Below are 25,514 nucleotides of genomic sequence, written 5' to 3'. Positions count from 1 at the left end.
AAACTTTTATTATTATTATGATACATTCATCACATCAACAGCAAGAGCGGAAAACAAATTATCAAATGGCATGTTATTACTGATTTTATTCATTTCACTCCCTAATGCTCCTTAAGCAGCCCTTATATTCGTTTCCTACCTTTTCCACTCTTCTCGGGCAATGTCCATCAACCTGAAAGTTTGTCATTCCCTACAATTTCATCAAGCAATTACTGATTTGGCCCCTATAAAAGCTGCTGTTTATTTTATATTCACACTTGTTTGCAATTCCTTATTCTAAGTTTAATACTGAAATAAAGTGTTCCAAAAACTGGACTACATTTTATAACAGAGGCAACTCTAGCTACACTGTTTTACCTGCATGGTACAAATGGTTGGCAACTTGCCTGTTTCATGTAGCCTATGTGAGGAATTATCTTAGGTAACCAATGAGATGTGCTGTATTTTGAGTAATGAAATTAAAATTACACAATATTCAAGATCATTCAGGGAGATACTGAATTATGAACAATTGCCTGAAATTGCCAATGCCACAGTTTTTACGCTTTCTACGTTTTGGAATAAATATGCCACGACAGACAGATCTACGGTAAAGCGCGGTGTTTAGGGTAGGTTGGAAAGTAATTTAGTTTGGTTCTAAAGGCTCAGCTATAGTCCAGTCCAAATATTAATTTCAGCTGTATATAACATGCTAAAAAAAATGCACTTATTGTTACAGTGCATATCTTGCAATCTTTTCAATTGTGACTGCTGTTTTTCCAAATACATTGCATATATTATGAGACAGCCCAGACATGATAAGGTGACAGAGATAAGCAATCTGCTGTTTCCAAAACATATATTTTTTAATTATTTTGACTGCAATAATACAGAGTCCGCCAGAAAAATGTACACACTCTTTGTTAGGCTCTATCAAGATATCAGTATTGTCGTTCGATTTGAATTAAGAGTGTGTTGTAGTATGGTCTTTGGCTCAACAGATGTTAGTAGTTTAATCTCGGTATTGAGAAAACAAGGTGGCTGGAGCACGCGTAACATACAAGCAACGAAAGGGTATTATGAAGCGTTTTTTCAAGTTTGATAATGTTGAAGTGAAACGTCAGTGGAGGTGGGAGTTTGGAACTGAACCACCAACCCACCTAACAATTAAATGCATCATTGACAACTTTGAATTATGTGGAACGATTTGTGATATTCACAAAGGAAGATCAGGAAGATAGCGTACAGCTACAAGTCCTGTTTTGTCAGGTCTCATTTTGGAAACCTTTGTTAAATCTCTACAGGAGTCTGCTGTGCAAAATGCAAGTGAGGTGGGGGTTAGGCGTACAAGTGTACAAAGAATTCTGAAAGCTGCAAGTGGAAAGTTTACATTCCATGATTACTGTACGCGATTAATGATGACTAACCTTATCACCGAATGCAATTTTGCGAATGGTATCAGCAAATGGTAACTAATGACAAACAATTTGTGATGAAGGTAGTGTGGAGTGACGAGGTACAATTTAAACTCAATCCGCAGCTCGTGGTCTTGCGATAGCATTCTCGCTTCCTGCGGCTTCCCGCGCACGGGATTCGGGGTTTGATTCCTGCCGGGGTCAGGGATTTTTCCCTGCCTCGAGATGACTGGGTGTTGTTGTGTCCTGTTCATCATCATCATTCATCCCCATTACAGCAGGAGGAAGGCAATGGCAAATCACCTCCACTAGGACCTTGCTTAGTACGGCAGTGCGGGTCTCCCGCATCGTCCCCTACGCTCCTCGGAATATGGGACCTCATCATCATCATCAGCAGCAGCAGCAGCAGCAGCAGCAAGTGGTAACTGATGACAAACAATTTGTGATGAAGGTAGTGTAGAGTGACGAGGTACAATTTAAACTTAATGGAACTGTGAATTGGCATAAAAGCGTGTACTGGGCACCAGAAAATCTGTACGTTTATGTGGATTAAGCTGTCAATCTGCCTGGGGTCCATGTGTGGTGTGTACTACCATCTAGGGGCTTAGTAGGACTGTTTTTCTTTGATGCTACTGTCACTGAAGAAGTGCACCTGGAAATGTTATGCACATCAATTTTTCCAGGTATACGAGTGCTCTATGGAGCTGATGAAAATGCCCTCTTTCAACAGTCGTCAGAGCTAACACCTATGGACTATTACTTGTGCGGAACTGTGAAAGATTATGTCTATCGAGGTAAGCCATGCACGCTGGAGGAACTTCGCCAGGAGATTACAGCGACATGTGCAGCAACCTCCACTGTAACACTGACTGACGTAGTTACGGCAACCGCTCGTCATTCTGTGGCCATTTAAAGTAACCATGTGCTAAACTGAAGGTTGTACAATGCGTGTGATCAATTATTAAATGTAAAATTAACACATAAGTAATACTTTTCATTCCTTAAAGTGTGTATACATTTTTCTGGCAGACACTGTATATTACTTTACAATTGGTTACTAATTTTGGTTGCTAGAGAGCCCCTTCAGATCACTCATGCTAGACCCTGTTATTTACGTTCACAATAGGTTACAGCACCATCATCTGAAAGTGTTTCTCGGAAAATTCTCATCAGTGAGGCAAGCTTTCAATAAACTGTTGGATATACCAACAAGGTTACAAAGGGCAAGTCTGAACCATACTTATTAAGAGGTGTGCCCGAGTACAATGTTGAAACGTTCTCATTACAGAATGCAAAACTTTCATAGTAAAACATACGTATTCGAAGTTGGCCAAAGCATGTCTGTCACCATTTGCACCCATCAGAATATTCAACTACAGGGGCCCGTTGAAGAGCATCCATTGCCATCTGTGGTGATCACACACCCAGCCTTTTGTAACATCTGGGGCCAATTACAAATTGCAGTGACTTTAGTGTAATTACTGTCTTTGAATAAAAGTATCATTTCTGTTCGTCTCATTGTGTATCTCCTTCAATTACCTTCTGTACTACATTCTAGTAGTTCTTTCTAAATGTGACCTAAGATTCACTGAGCTATGGTACTTGGTAGTGACACATCATGCAAAAGTTACTTTCATCTTTTAAGTTTTGCACATCAGTGTAGAAATTATTTTTATCGTATAGTAATGTATTACTGCAGTGAGACAGTTGATGTATAGGCATTGGGAGTATGGGAAAGATCTGGTGATGACATTTCTCGACCTAGTGAAAGCATATGACAGTGTTCCCAGAGAAAGGTATGGGCAACCTTGAAGAGAAAGGGAGTTGGAAAGCAAACACTTGAAGTCATATAGGTAATGTATGAAAAAGATCTAGTTGTGTGCAGACACCAGTTGGAAGAACTGAATGGTTTAAGAATGTTACAGGACTAAGACAAAGAAGTGTGATATCACCACTACTATTTATAATGGTGATGGATGAACTAGTCAGAGAGACGAAAGAAGCTCATAAAGGAAGGGAGATGAAGCTGTTACTATTTGCGGATGATACTGTGGTGTGGGGAAAAAGCAGTAAGGAGGTACAAAAACAAATAGACATCCTAAATGATAAGGTTGAGAAATATGGAATGAAATTTAGTGTAGAGAAAAACAAGACCATGGTGGTAACAAGAGGGGATAGAGAGAGCAAGGGACAAATTCATATTTCTTCTTCTGTAGTGGTCAATCCAAGGACTGGTTTGCAACAGCTACAATGGCAGCTTGTCTCCATTCTGTGCGGCTTTCAGCTTTTCTCTTCATTTCTTTATAGGTGTTACATCCCACATCTTTCACGATTTGATCCATGTACCTCAGTCGTGGTCTTCCTCTTGGTCTTTTTCCCTCGACATATCCCTCAATGATTGTGTTCAGGGGTCCTTTATGTCTTAATAGATGGCCTGTAAATTGCACTCTTCTTTTAACAATGAAACTCCAGAAGCTTCTCTTCTCACCTGCTCTTTCCAGAACCACTTCGTTTGTGACCTTGTCGATACATTTTATTTTGAGCATGCGTCTATAGCACCACATTTCAAAAGAATTTAGCTTCTGGTCTTCCTCTGTCCGAGAGTCCATGTTTCACACCCATAGCATGCCACACTCCACACATATGATTTCAAAAATCTTTTCCTGATTTCAAGGCTGATGCTCTTACATGTTAATATGTTTTTCTTCTTGTTAAAAGCAGCCTTTGCTTGAGCTATTCTACTTCTCACTTCTGCCTTGCTCCTTCCATCCCTGGTAATATTACTGCCCAGATAAGTAAATTTATCAACTTGTTCAAGCAGTTCATTGCCTACATGAACTTTCACTTGATCTTCTTTGTCACATGCCATTACTTTTGTTTTTGCTTTATTAATTCTCATATTACATTCTTCACCCATAACTTTATCCATTCTATTCAGCAGGACTACAAAATCTTCTTCACTGTCAGCCAGGACAGCTATATCTTCGGCATATCTTATCATATCTATTCGTTGGCCATGAATTACTACACGTGTCTGTGAATTTTCCCTTACTTTTTTCAGCGCCTCTTCAATGTATACGTAAAAGATAACAGGGGATAGTGTGCAACCGTGTCGGACACCTTTCCGTATCTGCACCTCTCCTTGTTTTGTCCGTCCACGGATAACTGCTGTCTCGTTTTTGTACAGGTTCTATATCATTTTTCTATCTTTATGGTCTATTCCTACTTTTTTGAGTACCTCAAACATCTTATCCCATTTAACATTATCAAAGGCTTTCTCTACATCTACGAAACCTATGTATGTTTTCAGGTTCTTATCTAGTCGTTTCTCTATTATTAGTTTTAGAGCAAATATTGCTTCTCTGGTTCCTCTATCTTTCCAGAATCCAAACTGGTCTTCGGAGAGCGTAGCTTCGACTTTTTGTTCTATGCGTTTTAGGATAATTGAGGTTAATATTTCAGAGGCGTGCGTAACTACGCTGAGCGTCCTATAATTTTCACATCTTGTAGCATTTACCTTCTTTGGAATGGGGATCATAATGTTTTTCTCAAAGTCTGTAGGAATTTTACCCTGCTCGTACGTGTTGAAAACAAAATCATACAACTCCTGATTCAGTTTTGCTCCTCCAGATTTCAGAAGTTCGACTGGGATATTGTCTATACCAGGCGATTTGTTGTTTTTCAATTTTTTCAGAGCTAGTTCAAACTCTTCCTTTAATATAGGTTCACCTATGTTGTGTGCATCTACTTCTGTTTCTTCTTCCATGATGTTTTCAGACAGGTCTGGTCCGCTGTACAGTTCCATCTTCTTGCAACTTAATCATCGTCATCCAACCTATTGCCATTTTCATCCATCACAGCCCTACACTTGTTTCTTCTGTCTCCAAAGCAATGTCTCACACATTTATAGGCCTTGTCAATATTTCCCTTGCTCATGTTGTCCTCAACTGAAATACAGAGGTCATCAAGGTATTTTTCTCTTGCTTGTTTTGCCCCTCTGTTGATTCTGTTTTTCAGACTCTTGTATTTCTCTTGGTCTTCCTTCTTCACAGAATTTTTTAATTTCCTTCTTTCTTCCATCATATTTAGTAGGTCATTAGTGATCCATTCCTTCCTTTTCTCTGTCCTTTCTTTTCCTATTACTTCTTCTGCTGCTTCTAATATACCAGTTTTTATTTTTTCCCAGCTGCTTTGGATGTCATTGCAGCCCTGTGTATTTGTTTTCTTGTCTGTTTCTAGTTGATAGTGCTTCAGTGTATTGTCGTTTTTCAGGTTTGTCAAATCCCATTTACATGTACTTCTTCTTTTAATGTTCTTGAATTTTAGTTCAGTCGTCATCATAACGAGTATGTGGTCACTTTCCACATCACAGCCTGGATATGATCTGCTGTCCTTAACTTGGTTTTTAAATCTTTGCTTCACTAATATGAAGTCAATTTGATATCTGTTAATGTCACCAGGCATTTTCCAAGTATATCTTCTTCTTGGATGATGATTAAAGAAGGTATTTGTAAAGCAAAGTTTATTTCTTTGGCAGAATTCTACAAGTTTATCCCCTCTTTCATTTCTTAATCCTAATCCAAAATTCCCTGCCACATCCTCTTCTTTACCTTCCCCAACAACGGCATTCATATCTCCCATGATGACAAGGTTTTCAGCTCCTTTAATTCTGCCAATTACTTCTTCAAGGTGGTCATACATCATGTCGATTTCATCATCCTCATGACTCGTAGTTGGCATGTATACTTGGATTATGACTGTGTCTCTTGGTTTAGTTTCCAATCGGACATAAATTATCCTCTCACTATGTTGAACAAATCCTTTTACTCTTAACCCCATCTCTTTACTGAGGATAATTCCCACTCCTGCAATCCCAGGATTGTCTTGTGCTGTTCCAGTGTGTATGATTCTGTAATCCCCTGACCTAAAGTCGCCAGCGTTTGGCCATCTCATTTATGAGACTCCCAGTACATCAATATCCATTCGTTTCATTTCCATTTACAAGTTTTCCAGTTTACCACATTTAAGAAGTGAGTTGACGTTCCATGTTGCTATCTTTCTTACATTAATGCTTTTGGATTTTGGTATCTCTTTAGTTGTCCCCGCCCGGAGATCCGAATGGGGGACTATTTTACCTCCGGAGAATTTAACCAAAGAGCTTTCCATCATAAGCTGTTGATACTTGGGATACCCACCCGGGTCTTTAATGGAGTGGTTTCCCGTTGCTTTCTCCATTCTATGCCGTTGGCCACCTTGTGGCTCCTCCGCCTTTAGGAGCAGTTTCCCACCCCAAGGGCAAGAGAGTGCCCTTCCTTCTAGCCGCTCATCCGCCCTCCTAGAAGGCCGTAGGCAATTGATAGAAGGTAATCTCCTTATCCTGGGAGATATTCGGCTCAGTAGAAGTATAGGTTGGAAATGGAAGACCCCTAGCCCTCAAAACCTAATAGCGTCACGATCGGAAAAGAACAAGAGTTGGCCGAGGGTGGCAAATAGGAAAGATAAAAGTGAGGAGCCTGGCATAAGTAAGTGGAAGCAATGCCAGGACTCATCTCGGGACCCCGTGGTCGCCAGCCACGTACTCACTAGGTTCATATTAAGGGATGGGATATTGAAATAGTGAACAACATTAAATATTTGGGAATTGTATTAATGGGGAATGCTCGTTTGGAGACAGAAATTAGCAAAATAATACAACAGTGTGTGAGGGGCTTGGTGTGGGGAAGGGTGCAAGCTGGTGCTATACAAGACTTACTTCACACCCATACTAATTTACAATTCAGAGACTTGGACTATGACTAGAAGAGAGGAGAGTGGGATACAATTCAGTGAAATGAAGTATGCTAGGGAAGAGGAGGAGAGACAGAGTGAAAAATGAAGATGTTAGGAAGGAAATTGGAGTGGAGACGTTGACTGAGAAAATTAAAAAGAATAGATTAAAATGGTTTGGGCATGTGAAGAGGATGGGAGAGGGAAGAATCCCAAAGAGAATGATGGAGTTCAAGATTGAGGACAAGAGGCCAAGAGGAAGACTGAGAACAAGATGGATTGATACAATAAAGATGAGTTTAAGGAGGAGAAACCTGCTATGGAACCAAATTGTGGAAGAAGAATGGTAGAAAGACCGATTAAAGTGGCAAAGTACCACTAATACCTCAATCCGACCAGATGTTGGATGAGGGGAAAGAAAGATGAAGTAATGTATTACTGCAATCAAGACAAACATTTTTTATGTTTTAGTATTATTATGATTACATTTAATTCACTATACAACAAAATTTTCAACTTATTACAACAAACATGGGTGTCTCTCTGCTCCCTCTCAGTGACTACTCACAAGCAGCTGTTGGCACACCACATACGGTTTATTCGAGTAAATATATCACAAACAAGTACAACAGTTTTCAAGCTGTCTCTAACAAGTATTTGCAGCTCTGTGGTAATTTCGACCGCCAGAAACCATTGCTTTACTTGAGTGCATATTTTGCAAGTTTCGGCGTTAGGCCTTGTACTAAGCGTTTTGATAATTTATTCTCATTTTCAAGTGCACATATTTACGTAAGTGTTTCGTGTGATGTTTGTATGTGTTCTGTGCCTCTTTTGTGGCATTACTGTGGCACCTTTTTGAGGTTATATGGTACTGTGCCTCCTCCATAATGCAGAAAGACAGCGCAAGAGAGGCAGAACTACACACAAAACACGAACATAACATTTGATCGTGACACTGAGAAATTATCAAAACACGCTGTGCTAAGAATGAAAAAAATACATAAATAGCACAGTGTTTTGTTATTTTAATAATGAATGACAGTTTCCCGTTTTCCAAAAAAAATCTATTATGATGAATGAAACTGAGTCAAATGTTTCCACTTCCCACTTGTGATCAGCTCTTCTTGGAGAATCAGTGACACACAATGTTAACTGAAGGAGGTCTGAATTATTCCTCACACTTACCAACTTTTCCCGACACTTTTTACAAATTTTGATTATATGTACATGATAACAAATTAAATAAGCTTGTCTCACTGAGTTTAGTAACATAAACTTTGTTGCTGACTGATAATACATTGCCGATAATTAGAACCAATATCAATAAACTACGAAGTAGTGAATGCCAAAACATTACAAATGCAGGAAATTATTTAATTTGAAGACAAATATCACTGCATTAGTTGGTAGGGAGTAGCAACATATCCAGTGGTTATAAATCTGGTATGCAGGTTAATATCACTAATATATGTGTAACAGTATAGTATGCAAATTTCTTCCTATGCCACCCCCTCCAAAGTTAGCCAAGTTAATGTGTGCATGTCATCTATAGCAATGAGTATAGTATGTGACTCACAATTATTGTGTTTTGGGATCCGATCCTTGTGTGGAAGACAGAAAATTTATTCATTCTGAAAGTGAAGTTAACAGAGGATGTTGAGATCCATGAGGCTGAAGTGTACTGTTCCTTTAAAAGACAAGCAGAAACCTAGTACTTATTTTCTTCAATGAGAAGGTGACGATACTGAACACAAAAAGCTACTGCCATGTGTGCAATGATCCATTTGGAACAGGGTAATTAAACAATTTAGAGTCAGTCAGAAGAATTTCCTCTCCTCAGGCGAAACTGCTTGCAACTGTCCACTGGCCATCACTTAACAGCTTTCATCCAGCCACAAACTATGGGGAACTAGGAGAATGCCTGTCTCTAACACAGTCACGTGGTTCCAACGGCTGCAGCCATATCTCGAGTGAACCTATTGTGTTTCCATTACACCTCATGTCAGGTACTCTCAACATTGTTCAATAAAATGTTTAAGGAACAATGCTGACACAGTTCTAGAAGCACATCCAAAAGTAATATTCTTAAAGGAATAAGAGCTAATTATACACAACAAGACATTACTCCTAAATTGTGTGTTAATTACCCTATGTTTTCAGAATTATGATCATTTAGTCAATACACACTGCCATCCAAAATTGGTTAAGTGTGTGTGCGCTTTTGTAAAACTCTATTTTCAGTTTCAACATTTTGTTGACAGGGAATCGGCAAATTTATTTAATTTCTTCAAGTGTTTATTAATGATTCTTCAAGTGTTTATTAATGACTCTATCAACGGTTGCAGTACTTGTATTAGGCGACTAGTTTCAAACCTTACAGGCTAATTTTCCAGCCTGGCTTACTGAGGCTGCGCTGACACTGCCCGGTCTTAATAATAAACATCAAAGTGGCGACAAATGCTTTATAAAATGTTTGCAGAATAAATGCCACAAACCACACACGACACTTACCAAGTCGAATTGTGACAACCATTCTGTATGTATTTTATGAAGCATGTATTGCCACTTTGACATATAATACTAAGATCAGGCATTGTCAGTACAGGCACATTAGGCCAGGCCTGAACATGAACCTGCACAGTGTGAAACCAGTTGCCTAATGTAAGTACTGAAACTGTTGATAGAATCATTAATAAATATTTGAAGACACTCAAACTAAGTTTAACTTTTGAAAATGGACAGTATGCAAGCTTGTACTTACAAGTGAAAAAATACTTTTATGTGAAAATTATTAATGGTGCACTTTCAGGTGTTCTGTAAAGATTTTTTCCCCATTTTAAACACAATATTTCAATGATAACCAAGAAGTTTTCATTGGATGCTGTAAGTTTTGCAGTTACATGTACTCGCGGCCTGGATACCAACCAGTCCGTACAGCGAGTACACTTTACAGCAATACGCACAGAACTGAAAGAAGACGACTGGGTTGGTCATTGAAATACTGTGCATAAAATGGAAACATCAACTTGGCATGACCCCTGGAAGCATACCATTAATTAATCACACTGAAAAAACCTGAGAGGTTACATTAAAATTAGCTCTGTTACTAGCAAGAAGAGCAATTTCGACAATCTGAGGCCACATGTTCAATGCAAATCATATAATCTAACTAAATAATCACACCCATCTCTAAACCTACTCTTCAAACAGAGAGCGTGAAACTAATGCTACACAAGACATGGTCTGCATCTCAACAGGAATGAGAAAGGGAAGGTGGTGGAGTTAATCAGTGAGGGTGCAGTAGGTGGATGGGGTGCCACACATGGTCAAATACTTTTTGTCATCGGTAGGAGGACTAGGGCTTTTTAGGATAAATCACACCAACAGGTTCCCCTCCCTCAGAAGTATCAACAAGTTTAGAGATTTTGTCAATATGTACACAAAAGATTGGCTGTATCTCACTGATGTACACAAACACCACATAAAAATGTGCAGTCTATTAAAAATAAGGCACACCAGTTTAAACAGCATAGTGGTCTGCTATACATAGCAATTGTCTACGACACAATGAAATACAGCATTTAGTGCTATCATCATATAAATGGGCAAGTTGCTATTGCAGAACTACCTTCAACGGTGGGGCATCATGTATTTACATCAGGTAGCACATGTTACAAAGATGGACAAGATCTGATCACAATTAATGCAGATAAACAATTCAAATTAGTAGTTGTTGAACTAAAAACACTAGACGGGCATAAAAAATTACTGATTCTGTATGTGCACCACTCAACTAGTGGTAATGTGGACACAGTCTTCAACCAATTAACTGAAGTCCTGAACAGAGTTTTGGCCCCCAAAACTGACAAAATAATATGTAGAGACACGGCTATTATCACAGTTGTTGAGCATAAAATTAGTAAGAACTTTGAGCACTTCTGGTGTGGCATGATAGGTAGATGCTGCTATTAGGGTATCAAAAAGTTCAGCATTTGTCTTCATATTTAGTCAAGGGCACTGGCAAATCAAACCTGGGATGAAGTGTACTTGCAAAAAAATAAGATGGCAAATTCTCTAAATTCTGCACATCATTTAAGTTAATTTTTGAGGAGACATTTCCAAAAACTAGCCCCTTCAACAGCAGTAGCGAAGGTGAAGATGGATAACTGTGGGTATAAGGAAGTCCTGCCAGACACTAGAACTTCTCAGTTCTTTACAAAAGTACTACACTAATGCACAGTTCCTAGATTCCTATCTCGGGTATAAAAAAAGGATACAGGAGAGCACTGCCTACTGAAAAAAAAAGAAAAGAAAAAGTAAAATAGTGCAGAATGTGATAAAACATGAAACGAAAAGGCAGAAACAAGTGTAGCTACTTACAAATCAAAGTAGGGGGTAAATTAAAAAGAAAATCCAAAGGAATTGTCAAATTTGTAAATTACTGTTTCTCTAATACTGCAGAGAAGTTTCCAAAGAATCTTCCCAAAAAGACATGTAGCACCCACAATGATAATGTTCCCACACCAAAGCTTGAAATCAGGAAAACAATATAGAAAGTAAAAAAATAAAGCAAGTATAGATGAGGTTCTAGTCAACTATTCTGAAAGCGTGCAACAAAGTACACAAGCCCCATTAACAAAAAATAATAAAGGAGTGCTTGAATTCAGGTACTTATCCAGAGTCCCTAAAGCAAACACGAGTACTGCCTTTGCTACAGGAAATGTAAAGCAGATAGTATTGAAAACTTTAAGTCAGGTTTACTACTGTCTGCATTCTCAAAAATAATCAAATCAACCACAAAAGATAGACTGCCGAATTACATGAGTATATACAAGTTTTTTTAATGAAACACACTTTGGTTTTTGAAGTGGAAGAAGTACAATGTCAGCCTCTTACAGATTTCACAAAAGTGGTACTTGAAGCTCTTGGCAAGGATGACTGTGTTGCAGGTATATTCTTAGATCTGTCCAAGGCTTTTGACACTGTTGACTGTAACATACTATGGGGTTGTTGCATACATTCTAAGCATTCTTCCATAAGATTAATAAACACAACAGATACATATAGCAGAGACTTTAGTCATCAATAATATATTCTCCTTCACTGTTTACAACATCCTGCCTATACTGCAGTACCTTTTTGATTTTGCGACTTAGAAATCATATGGTTTTGAGGTGAAGAACTCATGGAGCCATGCTGGGAGTGCACTTCATCCAGAAAGGAAGTTCCCTGAAGAGAGGGCTAAAAGGTGAAAATCTGAGGCCACAAGATCAGGGGAATAAGGTGGGTGCAGAATGACTTCCCAACCCAACTCCTATATAGTGTTTTTTTTTCTGCCTAGAAGAATGCGGATGGGCCTCATTGTGGAGTAGCATCACTTCATGTAGTCTCCCTGTTCACTGTTCTTGGATTGCATCTGCGAGACATTCAGTTGTTGGCAATAAATGTCAGCAGCGACGGTTACACGTCGAGGAAGCAATTCGTAGAACACCACACTATTGCTGTTTTACCAGATGCATAACATTATCTTTTATGGATGTGTGCAGGCCTTTGTATGGGGAGTTGCTGTGTTGTTTGGGCTCAGCCATTCCTTTCTTTTCTGTTAGTACAAAGAAACCATTTCAGGTCACCAGTGATGTACAAGATAGGAATGGTTGATGTTGCTCACAAAGCCAACTAATGATGAGCACACAGAGATGCACATATGGCCACCCGGTGATTTTGGCTTAGAGGTTGCAGTGCCCATACACACAGTTTTTTAACCTTCCCCATTGCATGCGAATGTCGCATGATGATGGAACGATCACAGTTCATCACATTTGCCAGTTCTTCAGTACAATGACATAATCAGTGTGGATTAGTGCATTCAAATGACCTTCATCAAACCCTGAAGGTGTTTGTGAACATAACAAATCACTTATGTCAAAAGATTCCTCCTTAAAATGAAAAAGCCTTTTCTTGCCAAGCTCTGTCCAATACCATTAACGTCATACAAGGCGCAAATTTTTCCGGCTGCCTCCACTGAACTCAAAACAGAAAAATAAGAATGAAATGTTCCGATTTCTCCGCTTGGCACTACTTTTTATAGCACCCACAGCTCCACTCAGTAACTCCAAATGATAAAATGGTAATACGTAAACTCAAATAGCAAGGGTGAACAACAAATGAAAAATGACAACTGATAAATAAACCCATAGCAACCGGATGCAAAACAAAACAATATTAAACAAGCTAAAAGCACTAGGTGTAAGAGAAATAGTTAACAATGATGGATGGATTGAAAACTGATGAGCAATAAAAAGGGTGGTCATCAGCACCTTTTTACATGATAGTGGTACTGGTGAATGAGTATTCACTCATTTTAAAATGACAGGTCAAGGCCACATAACTACAGTCACAGTAATGGAACATACCACATTTAATCTCCTATAGATTTATTAATAAAAGTGGAAGTCAGTAGAATTGCTGGTTGGCAGTAGAACTAACCAGATGAGTAGGCCATTCAATAATAATAATAATACATCCAACTGGCTGAGGGAGTCAAGGACATGTGGCATCAGGATAAAGTGGGACATTATACCAATTATACTATCAACTACAGGAGTCATACCACACAATATCCACCATTACATCAACGCAATACAGCTACATCCAAACGTATATATACAATTACAGAAATCTATAATTATTGATACATGTTCAATTACCCGAAAGTTCCTAAATGCAATGTAACATATACCGTACAGTTAAAAGGAAGTCACGCTTGATCAAGGTCCGCGTCACTTTCCGTTTTCAATCAGACATAACGTCTGAGAAAGGAAAGAAATAATAATAATGATAATAAATTACAACCTACGTCCAATTAAATCAGGCATGAGACCTGACACCACACAAATGTCAACAATTTTCTTGCTATTGTTTCATCAGCACCTAAAATCAAGACTAGGTCACTTGGTACACCAAAGGCTTCCCTTCTATCAGCATAAAAAGATACCATGGTGTACTGTGTATGTGACTCTGCAAACATTGAATTTCAGTGGGTCTTCTAGCCGCAACTGATAAGCATGCACCACTGGGCAGAGAGGTCCACTTCATCCCTTTCCAAAGTCTGTAAGGAAATGCACCACGGACAAATAATTGGTATGATTGACCCACGGCTTGCTGTTGGCCAGTTCCAGCTATTGTGTTTCCCACTCAGGCAACACTCTGTCACCAACGACAAGACAGCCTGCAGGGGTACGTTAAGTTGAACTGTGGTATTTTCCTGGAGGACTACTTTTGCTGCTTTGTCAGCTTCCTCATTCCCTTTGGTTCCCATGTGTTTGGGGACACAGTTGAAGGCCACCTCCTTTTTCTGCCTGTGAAGGAGGTGGACAGTGCCCTAGAGCATCTGAACCAGTGCTTAACGTAACAGTTGCAACACTTCGCCTCAATTTTATTGCCTCCTGCGCCAGCAGTGCACCAATCGGACAGTAAGTAAAACTGTTGAGTTCGGCATGATCGTCAAAGGGAATGGTAGTTGTTTATTTTGGTTTGTACAATGGTTTTTCCAAACGGGAGCGTCTGTAGTGCAATAAATTGCAGCAATAACAAGAAGAATATACCACATCTGTCTTTTTTTAGACTTCTTATGGACCCTGAGAGGTATAACCACCATGTTACTGAACTGTATCGTCAGGATTCGCTTGCAAACTACAGGTGTATTAATGATTAATGTTTCATTTTAGGAGCAGAAAATGGCTAATGAATAGCAAACGAGAAGATTTTATGAAAAAAATCACTGTTCACCTTTATAGAAATGTTATGTTTTGTTTGCTACACTTCGAATCAAACCAGTTCATGAATGCAGGCAATAATAAACCAATGTGGAATGCAGTACCCATACTGTTTGACATCCCAAATAAGCTACCTCAACTTACAAAGAGGAAACTGCCACAATGGTTCCATAATGCGTCCAAAGCTGTAAAACAGCCCTATGGCACAGAAGCAGCCAGTTCAACTCCCCATACATCAGTGCCAGATTCATCTGAATTGTGAACACAGATCTCCTTTGATGATGACGTAGTTAGATTAAGTGCAGTTATTCGTGTCTTGCAAAAGCTTGTGAAGGGTCAGAATGTGCAGATCGCTAGACTTCGTGAAAAACTATTACAGAACAAGGAAAATGCTTATCATTTTAAGTAGAGACAGCAACAGAAACTGTATCAGAAGGATCAAGTGAAGAAGGAGAAAGAAATTTTGAAGACTACAGAATCCTGATATTTAAAAAAAGATGCCCTTGACTTGTTGTTAAGTCAGATTAACATTGAAGGAGAAACATGCTGCAAGATGGAAAGACAAAAATAAGCTGTTTTTTCTAAATTTATTATATTACAGCACTCAGGCATATAGGTTTTGTCAGAATGTTTTATGCTTAGATCAGTGCGTACATTACAGAGGGATGTGGAAGGCACACAAAATCACTATATGCTCACAATACTCTCATAAAATACCGTTAAAAATCCTTTTTAAGACCCATCCCTGTTTAAAAATTGATATGTTGCAACACGAAGTTGCCCAAGTTAGTCTTAGCTGCCATTAGGTTGCAAAATATTGATATACACTATGTTATCAGAAGTATCCGGAGACATGGCTGAAAATGACTTAAAAGTTTGTGGTGCCCTCCATTGGTAATGCTGGAATTCAATATTGTGTTGGCCCACCCTTAGCCTTGATGACAGCTTCCACTCTCGCAGGCATCCGTTCAATCAGGGCTGGAAGGTTTCTTGGGGAATGGCAGCCCATTCTTCACGCAGTTCTGCACTGAGGAGAGGTATTGATGTCAGTCGGTAAGGCCTGGCACGAAGTCGGCATTCCAAAACAACCCGAAGATGTTCTGTAGGATTCAGTTCAGGACTCTGTGCAGGCCAGTCCATTACAGGGATGTTGTTGTGTAACCACTCCGCCACAGGCTGTGCATTACGAACAGGTGCTCGATCGTGTTGAAAGACGCAATCGCCATACCCAAATTGCTCTTCAACAGTGGGAAGCAAGAAGGTGCTTAAAATATCAATGTAGGCCAATGCTTTGATAGTGCCACACAAAACAACAAGGGGTGCAAGACCCCTCATCACACCATAACACTACTGCCTCCGAATTTTACTACTGGCACTACACACCTTGGCAGATGACGTTCACTGGGCATTCGCCATACCCACACCATGCCATCGGATCGCCACATTGTGTGCCTCAATCCATTACTCCATACAACGTTTTTCTACTGTTCAATCGTCCAATGTTTACGATCCTTAGACCAAGCGAGGCATCATTTGGCATTTACCGGCGTGATGTGTGGCTTATGAGCAGCCACTCGACCATGAAATCCAAGTTTTCTCATCTCCCGCCTAACCGTCAAAGAACTTGCAGTGGTTCCTGATGCAGCCTGGAATTCCTGTGTGATGGTCTGGATAGATGTCTGCCTATTACACATTACGACCCTCTTCAACTGTTGGCGGTCTCTGTCAGTCAACAGACGAGGTTGGCCTGTACACTTTTGCACTATATGCGTCCCTTCACATTTCCACTTCACTATCACATCAGAAACAGTGGACCTAGGGATGTCCAGGAGTGTGGAAATCTCGAGTACAGACTTATGACACAAGTGATACCCAATAACCTGACAATGTTCGAAGTCCGTGAGTTCCGTGGAGCACCCCATTCTGCTCTCTCACGATGTCTAATGACCACCGAGGTCGCTGATACGGAGTACCTGGCAGTAGGTTGCAGCAAAATGCACCTAATATGAAAAACATATGTTTTTGGGGGTGTCCGGACACTTTTGATCACAGTGTAGTTCACACACCTGCTAATGATAAATTTTTAGTAAAATATTTGTCAGGCAAGAAACAAATACAGATATGTGTCCCTCTGGTTATCATATTTGAACCAGTTATATTCCTTATGTATATCTGGGACTTTCCAGTCAGTTTAAGGTATGGAGAAAAAGTTCTCTTTCTTGATGACTCCAACATCATACTCACTTATGAAACATCGGAACACCTTTAAGAGAAAGCACATGAAACTTTCAAGAATGTTTACGATTTGGCAGTCTGTAATAAATTAACAATGAACAATGAGGAAATATGCAGTAGACGTTTCAGAATAAAGAGGGAAGACAACTCTGATGCTTTAAGCATAGATGGTAAATTTGATAAAGAGGAATATTCGAAACTAAGTCACTGGCTTTGATCAGTGATGTATGAAACAAGTCACGAATGCCATAAACAATATGACAACTATAACATGATATCAGTGGCGGTTGTTTCAAACAAGCTGAACTACCGATCACCATGGCAACCAGGTTCTTTGCTTACACAGGGCGAAATACTACTCTTACAAACATTCAGTTTTTAGCTCAAAGCAGAGTTTTCTATCAGGGAATGAAATAGTATAATAAACTGCCCACAGAGATGGAAAAAAAAGAGGATTATTGAAACACATATCTTTTTAAAAAGGTGGCTAAAACATTCTTCATAAGTAATCCATACTACACAGTTAAAGGTTACTCAGAGAACATGCAGTAATTGTTAATAATGAAAGGGGATAACTAACATCTGGTCAGTAAAAATGCACTTAAAGAGTGTTGGTTGCTTTTTCCGTTTTGCACTGCAGTTGATTATTGGTGTAGTAAATGTTGGGAAGTAACAATTGGTGTAGTAAATGATGGGAAGTAACAATTGGCGTAGTAAATGATGGGAAGTAACAATTGGCGTAGTAAATGATGGGAAGTAACACAACAAATCATTGGACAGTTAACACAAGATGGTGTGGAACCAATGAGAAAATAAAGTTAGGTAATTGTCATGATGTCTAGTGTATGAAATTATGTAACGGCACAGCTGAACATCTAGTGCACAATGCTGTTATATATAACAGAATATTCTGTAAAATTTAAACTGTACACTTCCTGCTTAATCCGATCAAAAACTGGGGCATTCTGAAAATATCCCAGAAAATTATTGAAATGATCATCAGGCTGCATTCTACTACAGTCACATTTGTTGGCTTCGCCAACTCACAATGAAACTATAACACTGGAATATGAAACGCTAGCCCAGGAAATCCTGTCATATTCTGACAAACATACAATAACAGGATTAAAGACAAAAACCAATAACCAACCCTATAATCCATAATACCCAGTTCAATAATAGTCCATCTTGCACTCTCCATGTCGAAAACAAAAAGCAATCAATTTGTATCTCCACCAAAACAAGGCATTACATTCAGCAACGCTCATTGGTTATAATATACTATCAATTGATTGACTACGACCAATGGAAATGAATTGCCAACTGCAGCACAAAACAGAAGAGCTACATAGACCATAAATGCTTTTACAAAAAAGCATGTACCAAGATATACAATAGATGACAATAATGTATTGTCATTCCCCTGAGTTCAACATCTCACTCATCAGGGGAAGATGCCGACTCAATTTTTCAGGTGGAATGAGGTGAGGTCATGAAAAAGTCCATAGTGCATAGCTGTATGAGGTGTTATCCAAAACATCTGAGACTTTCACTGCAATGGTCAAACTTTTAGCAGTATGACATGCTACCAAAGCATGTTTCAAGATACATGTCTTAGCTACTGGGACACAAACTTGTGTCATCTTTGGCATATGCAGTTGTGAGTTGCAGTGGTGGGTGTTCGGATGTGTTTCAGTGCTTCTGTGAATTGTCACATGGATAATGTGAAGGAGCAACAGATTTCCATTAATTTCTGTTTTAGATAGAAGAAAACTACAGTTGAAGCCTACCAAATGCTGACAGAGGCATTTAGTGAGAGTGCACTGAGTCAAGCAAAAACATTCAAGTGGTTCAAGTGCGTCACAGAAGGCAGAGAATCCGTGGAAAATAATAAACATTCTAATTGACTGTAGACATGCACAACACCAGAAATGATCATGCAAATGTGTGACGCGATTCACAAAGTTTGTAACAGACTTGGGCTGTTGTACAGTATCTGTCAACAAATTCTAAGTGATGGACTGAACATTAGATGAATTGCAACAAAGTTTATCCCTTGCCTTCTCAGCATCAACCAACAAAACCTCAGGATTCGGACGTGCATTGAGCTGCAAGAAAGAGTTCAAGGGTGTCCAAAAGTTGTATCCAGAGGCATAACAGGTGATGAATCTTGGGTCTATGATATTGACCCTGAAACAAAGCAGCAATCACCGCAATGGAAAACGCCATCTTCTCCAAGGACAAAAAAAGCTTGACAAGTTCACAATGAGATGAAGGCAATGCTGATCATTTTTTCGACATTCAAGGTGTATATCTACATGGCCAAACTGTCAATGGGCAGTTTTACTATGGGATTTTGAGGCGACTGAGTGAGCAAAGAAGGCCAGAGCAGTGGAAAAGGAAGACTGGTTGGTGCACCATGACAGCACAGTCGATTGAAGACATCCAAGTGGAATTGCAATGGGCCCTGAACACCTTTCAACCTGCAGACTTCCAGGACTGCTTCCAAAAATGGGAACAATGCTGAGATCATTGTTTACATGACCAGGTTGACTACTGTGAAGGTGACAGAGGACATTTTCTGTATAAAAGTCTATATAAATCTAAGAACATTCTACAATAGGGATCAACTGAATGTGGTAGTGCAGTTAAGGCACTGACATCATATTTGGGAGGTTGGAGTTTCCTCTGTCTAGTCATCCTGATATAGGTTTTCCTAAATCATTTCAGGTAAAGGCTCGAATGGCTCCTTCATCAAGGTTGCGGCCATACTTATATATTGTGTGTGTCTGTATATTTTGAGCTACCTATTTTCACTGTATTTACAATGACAAATACATCATCAGATGACCCTTTGATGATAAACACACACAAAATGTCACTATTCTGAAATCTATGTGAAAGAAAAACAGGTCTGCAGTACTTAACTGTAACAACTGCGGCAAAAGATGGCTACACGAACAAAAGTAGGCTATTAAGGACACTCTGCAAACTGAAGGTGCTGATAATTCCTACACTGTTCACAAACTTTCATTTTAAACTTGTAGCATACATCATACAAAAATAGTTTACTAATGACAAAATATTTCACTGCCGTATATACTGGTTGCAAACAGGCAATATATTTAGACATAAAAGCATTAAATTTGTTTGGGTTTTAAGGGCATTTAAAACAGCTAAGCAATCTTTCAAGTCAGCGCACATACCTCATGAGGTAATTTAATTATATCACTATTCTTACATTGAAAGGTCGTAGTATTTAAGAAATGAGAAGCTAGAAACTACAAAAGCCGAATCACATTTTTTTCCTTGGACAATTTTGTTAATAATAACTAACAAAAGTGAGTTCAATGCCTTAAGCACCGTAACACCTTCCTCTTAAAGATGATGCTACGCAGCAGACAAGACTAGTGATTACATTCTCTTATACAGCATTTCATTTGGACTATGCAACAACGCCCAGTGGTTAAGTTACAGCACATATATTTTGGAGGTGTTGGTTACAAAGCTCTGTGGACAAATCCTCATTTAGGTTATCTGTGGTATTTGTAAATCACTTAATGATACGGAAAATTTCATTTTAAATGTGTCCATTCTCAACTTTTGCTGTATGCCTAATAGCAACAACATAATGTTCAGGTCTAGTCTAAATTCTCTGATTCATTTCAATTTTAACAGTTTGAAATGTCCGGCTACATTCTCAATCATCAAGTGTTATCTGGACAGTCTTTGACTGTCAGTAATGAATATTTTACTTCATGAGTAGACTCCATGGTGAAAGAAGCACATTTGGTGCACTGTAAATAGCTACGTAAAAGATCACGCCCCTAACGTCATTTGGAACACAGGATTTCACTGCTGCAAGTTAAACAAAAGAAGATGGAAAAAGTATAGAGAGATGGCAGAAAAAAACACAGGCAATTATAATAAGTTAGAGACATATTACATGACTGATCAATTTTAAGACATAAAAAAGAATCTCACATTTGCCATTAACTACTTACGACAGTTGTTACAATTTGTCTATTACAATGTTTTATGATGAACTGGGGCATTTACACATCCAATATGCAAATATGTTTCAGTGCACTATCATCTGCCTACAAATCATCTGTGGAATGGGCAAGTTTGGCAGGCTATTCCCAAAACAGAAACAATGTATACTTTAAGGGACACTTACTGAATAACAATGATTTGTTTATTATGCCTAAATGTGATGGTAGACTAATTTTTAGGTAATGTAGCACTTGTAATTTTTTATGGCACAGCTGTTGCTAATAATTGGTAGTTTCTCCTTACCTCAGTTTGCAAAGTCGAAGTAATCTAGTTAAACTCACACAGTTGCCTTCTATTACAGATCCTGGTCTTCCTACTGTTGGCAAGGAAGTTCTTCGACAGGCTACATACAGGGCACAGCCTAACCAATGGATCTGATCACCCTATTATAAAAAAAAAAGGTTTAAAATTAAAAATATATTACTTTATAATGCCAAATGCCAGAGGCAGACACACACACAATTCACTGTGAAGGATCGGTCACTAACTCGTACGTATCTAACCACAAACACAGTTCTTATTAATACATTGTAAATACTATAAGAAAACTTTCATTCACACATAGAGGTACTGCATTCCCAATATGAGGGAATAAGATGCAAGTAGAGCCTCATACACCAGGTTTATGAAAATTTAAATGCAACTAAACTATGCTCTTTTGAAATATTACTGTAATGAGCACTGCATGGTTAGCAGGAGCAAATGTAGTAGTAAAATTCTTTACATCTGGAATCATTTTCAGTTTGATGGACGCGCGGAGTAGGTATAAGTGTCACTACAAATCAAATCTAAAAATCGCATATGCACTAGGGGTACACATAGAACTTTTCACACAAATATTTCACACTGCTGCTATGTGTATACTGGCCTCTAATGTATAATTCTGCCGTATCGTTTCGTAACTCTGCCATGCTTCTTCTGCGGCATCTTTATCCATATTCAGGTTCGTACATAATTCTTGATATCTTTTAAACGTGTTTTCTTCGGGATTGTCCAGTAACCCCATCGTCGTTTAGCCACTTCCCAAACACACACCCACACCAACACCTCCTACAGCACCCACTCGCTGTCGTCAAGCTGGCGGGAAATGAAACCGCTTCGCGCTAGTGTACGAGAGCGACGGAAAAGTAGTCCACTACTTTTTAACTCCTATACAAAGATATTTCGTTGCAATACCTGCATGACCAGTTTTAAGCCTTAAATTAATACGGGACTGAGGTCCACTGAAGTTACTGTACATATTTTTTTTCGAAATACAGATATGGCATTTTTATGACCCTAAAACGGGATTTCATTACGAAGAATAGCTACGTATTTCTGCAGCTCTAGTAATTACAAATCTTCCCAGAGATTTTTGCTCTCCTCTGGTCCGTCTCACGTTAATTTGATGATTCTGATGGTTACCAAAAGGCGAAAACTAATTTTGTGCAGACGAAATCCACGAGCGCGCCAATTCTTGCGCGCGAACGACGTTGCGTGTATTCAGGCGCTGATTTTAAAATACAACGCTCTCTATTCATAAACACGTAGCTTTCAGCACCGACGCTGTGATGCCTTCATTTAACACCCATAATATGGAGGGTAATTGTTGTAATGAGCAATGTTTCTGTGAAATGTGAAGACGAAGCAGTTCAATACGACGAGCTCCTAGTCATTCAACCGGTAACTGTCTTCTTTTGACGGTTTGGGAACAAATATGAACTTTGGCTTTGAATAGCCACCTCGTGCAGACGATCAACGGACGGATATAGCTTAGATTACCGAAGTTACATTTTCTATTTAATTCCATTACTTTCATCTACCTAACGTTACAGTGCGCCCTGTTTTAACTCACAATCAGTATTCTAAGTTACAGTGAGATTGCACCGGTAGTTTTCAACATTTAACGTAATTTGTAAAATTGGCGTTGATAATGGCTTATTTTCCCATTTATCTTTCAAAATACTTTCATCGACTGACTGACCAGGGCACCTGCCTATAATTAGTAGTTGCTCTGTCTCTGTTATCTCACATTTGTTCGACGTTTTCCCGTGTAGTTTCTACGCGTATTTGTATTAAGTTCGCGAAGTAAACACGTTTGTTCATTTTTCTCGTAAGGTCTAGTGTAATCCGTAACAACTGACGCGTAGCTAGAAGATTTGCGTTTGTAGTTAAATTACTATAGTTATGTGATTGACTCGCATTCACAAATAGCAACTGGACCCACCCCGCACAACTGAATTAATTCTTAGACTAGATTCGTAAATATGACTGTCGAATGACATTTGATCAATCAAGCATTCATAAACTAGGAAGATCCCGTTCTCTTACCTACCCCTTCCGCCATCACCATAGCTGTCAACGTAACTGGTAATTTGTAAGGGAAAAAAATGGTTCTGGGTGCTACAAAAATAAGCGGGGAATAAGTGGACGTGAGTCAACCCGTGGCCGACTATCTCGTTTGTTATACAGGGTTCTGGAAATCAGTTTGATGATTAGCCCAGCAAAGCCATACATACATACATTCTGTTCTGTCAAAAGTACATAATGTTTATGCTCCAGTGATTCTGCCATGATCAGATGTTCGCTTCCTACAAAAAAAAGTAATCAAAAGGCAACACAGACAGAAAATGTCTGAGGAGTAATTTAATATCTCTTCCTTCACGACTGCTATTAAGTGTCGACGATGAGGGACTGCTGTTCAGACCACCAGGAATACATATGAGGTGCGGCGAGTAGTCATCTGTGGAGGTAAGATAAAAATCACAATTATTTTGCCAATGGAAATAGCCAATAATGAACGTAGAACATTGCAATATTTATCCATGGACTAAACCGTCCATTAGTGTAATAGGTTTATTTCATGTTTCGATGATAATTTAAAATGCTATTGTCCGCAGCTAGTGGTCGTGCGGTAGCGTTCTCGCTTCCACGCCCGGGTTCCCGGGTTCGATTCCCAGCGGGGTCAGGGATTTTCTCTGCCTCGTGATGACTGGGTGTTGTGTGATGTCCTTAGGTTAGTTAGGCTTAAGTAGTTCTAAGTTCTAGGGGACTGATGACCATAGATGTTAAGTCCCATAGTGCTCAGAGCCATTTGAACTACTAATAACTACGGTATGTTTTTGAGCGGGATGGTAGGGTATCCGCCTTCGTTATAACAGCGTCTGTTCAGTAAGAAGCTGTTCCAAATGACGCTACTTTAAGCAATTTCCGTTACCTGAAGTTTGAGTTTCACCTTACATACGTTAATTCCACATCTTTCCGCGGTGTACCATTGGCGGACGGGATAGGAGAACCGTGAAGGGCAACTGGCTGAGCTAGCCGGCTTTGATTTTCTCTGAGTCCGGCTATGACAAATTCTCGCACTAGATTACTCCATATACATTGATTTCATTTTCACAACTCTACATAGCCTAATATTACAAACGCAACAATCGTATCAATATCTTTCATCCTATTATCGGGGTGTCTATATCAACTGAAATTTGGTTGAGACATGGTTCTGTATTACTATTGAGAAACATATTTGCCGTTTTGTATTCTCCACACTTATTCTCTCTCTCTCTCTCTCTCTCTCTCTCTCTCTCTCTCTCTCTGTCCTCCCTCCCCCCCCCCCCCCCCCCCACACACACACACACACACTTCTCTCACCCTTCTATATTCCTCTGACGTTCTGCATCTATTCTCTGAAAACGATCGAGAAGTGCGTGGCAGAGGGTACGTCCCATTCTACCAGTCGCTACGGTTTTTCCCGCTCCATTCTCGTATGAAGTAGAGGAGGAATGATTGCTTAAATGCCTCTGTGCTTGCGGTAATTAGTTCAATTTTGTCTTCACGATTCCTAAGGGCGCGATGCATATGGTTTTGTAATGTATACCTAGATCATCACTTGAACTTGGTCCTAGAAGCTTTCTAAGTAGGCTTTCCCGGGATAATTTGTGTCTATCTTCAAGCGTCTGTCAGATTAGTTCCTTCAGTATCGTCGTTACTTTTTCAGGGATGGAACGAACCTGTGACCATTTGGGTAGTCCTTCTTTGTATCCGTTCAATACCACCCGTGTGTCCTGTTTGGCACGGGTTCCGCACAGTTGAGCAATATTCTACAATGGGTCTCGGAAGTGTTTTGCATGTAGTCTCTTTTGTAGACAGACTGCATTTCCCTAGTGGTTTACCAATGAACCAGAGTCTATCAAGATTTGCGACTCACTCTGAGGATGGTCAGACGTTACGCGACCAAAATATTAGTGGAAAAAGTAGTCTCTGCGTTACCACACGCCCGAAATTTAAAGGAGTATGAATTACACCACAA

The 25,514-nt window shown here is 39.3% G+C and overlaps 1 protein-coding gene across 5 annotated transcripts in view; it reads right to left on the bottom strand.

Annotated features, from left to right (window-relative positions):
* LOC126262646 (retinoblastoma-like protein 1) overlaps window positions 1-22,291 on the bottom strand; it is a 172,246-nt gene extending 149,955 nt beyond the window's left edge. For all 5 annotated transcript variants that reach the window (XR_007546748.1, XM_049959407.1, XM_049959406.1 and 2 more), the window contains exons 1-2: window positions 22,095-22,291; window positions 21,470-21,609 (exon numbers count right to left, since the gene is read on the bottom strand). Coding sequence is in view for 4 of the 5 variants with exons in the window: in XM_049959407.1 (XP_049815364.1) it covers window positions 21,470-21,609; window positions 22,095-22,232 (278 nt within the window). In the remaining variant the exon portion in view is untranslated. The remainder of the gene's footprint in view (window positions 1-21,469; window positions 21,610-22,094) is intronic.
* Between the last annotated feature and the right edge of the window lie 3,223 nt (window positions 22,292-25,514).

Source organism: Schistocerca nitens, chromosome 6, assembly GCF_023898315.1.
Source record: "Schistocerca nitens isolate TAMUIC-IGC-003100 chromosome 6, iqSchNite1.1, whole genome shotgun sequence".
Lineage (NCBI taxonomy): Eukaryota > Metazoa > Arthropoda > Insecta > Orthoptera > Acrididae > Schistocerca > Schistocerca nitens.
The sequence above is the reverse complement of the archived record's forward strand: the minus strand, read 5'-3'. Positions and strand labels throughout refer to the sequence as shown.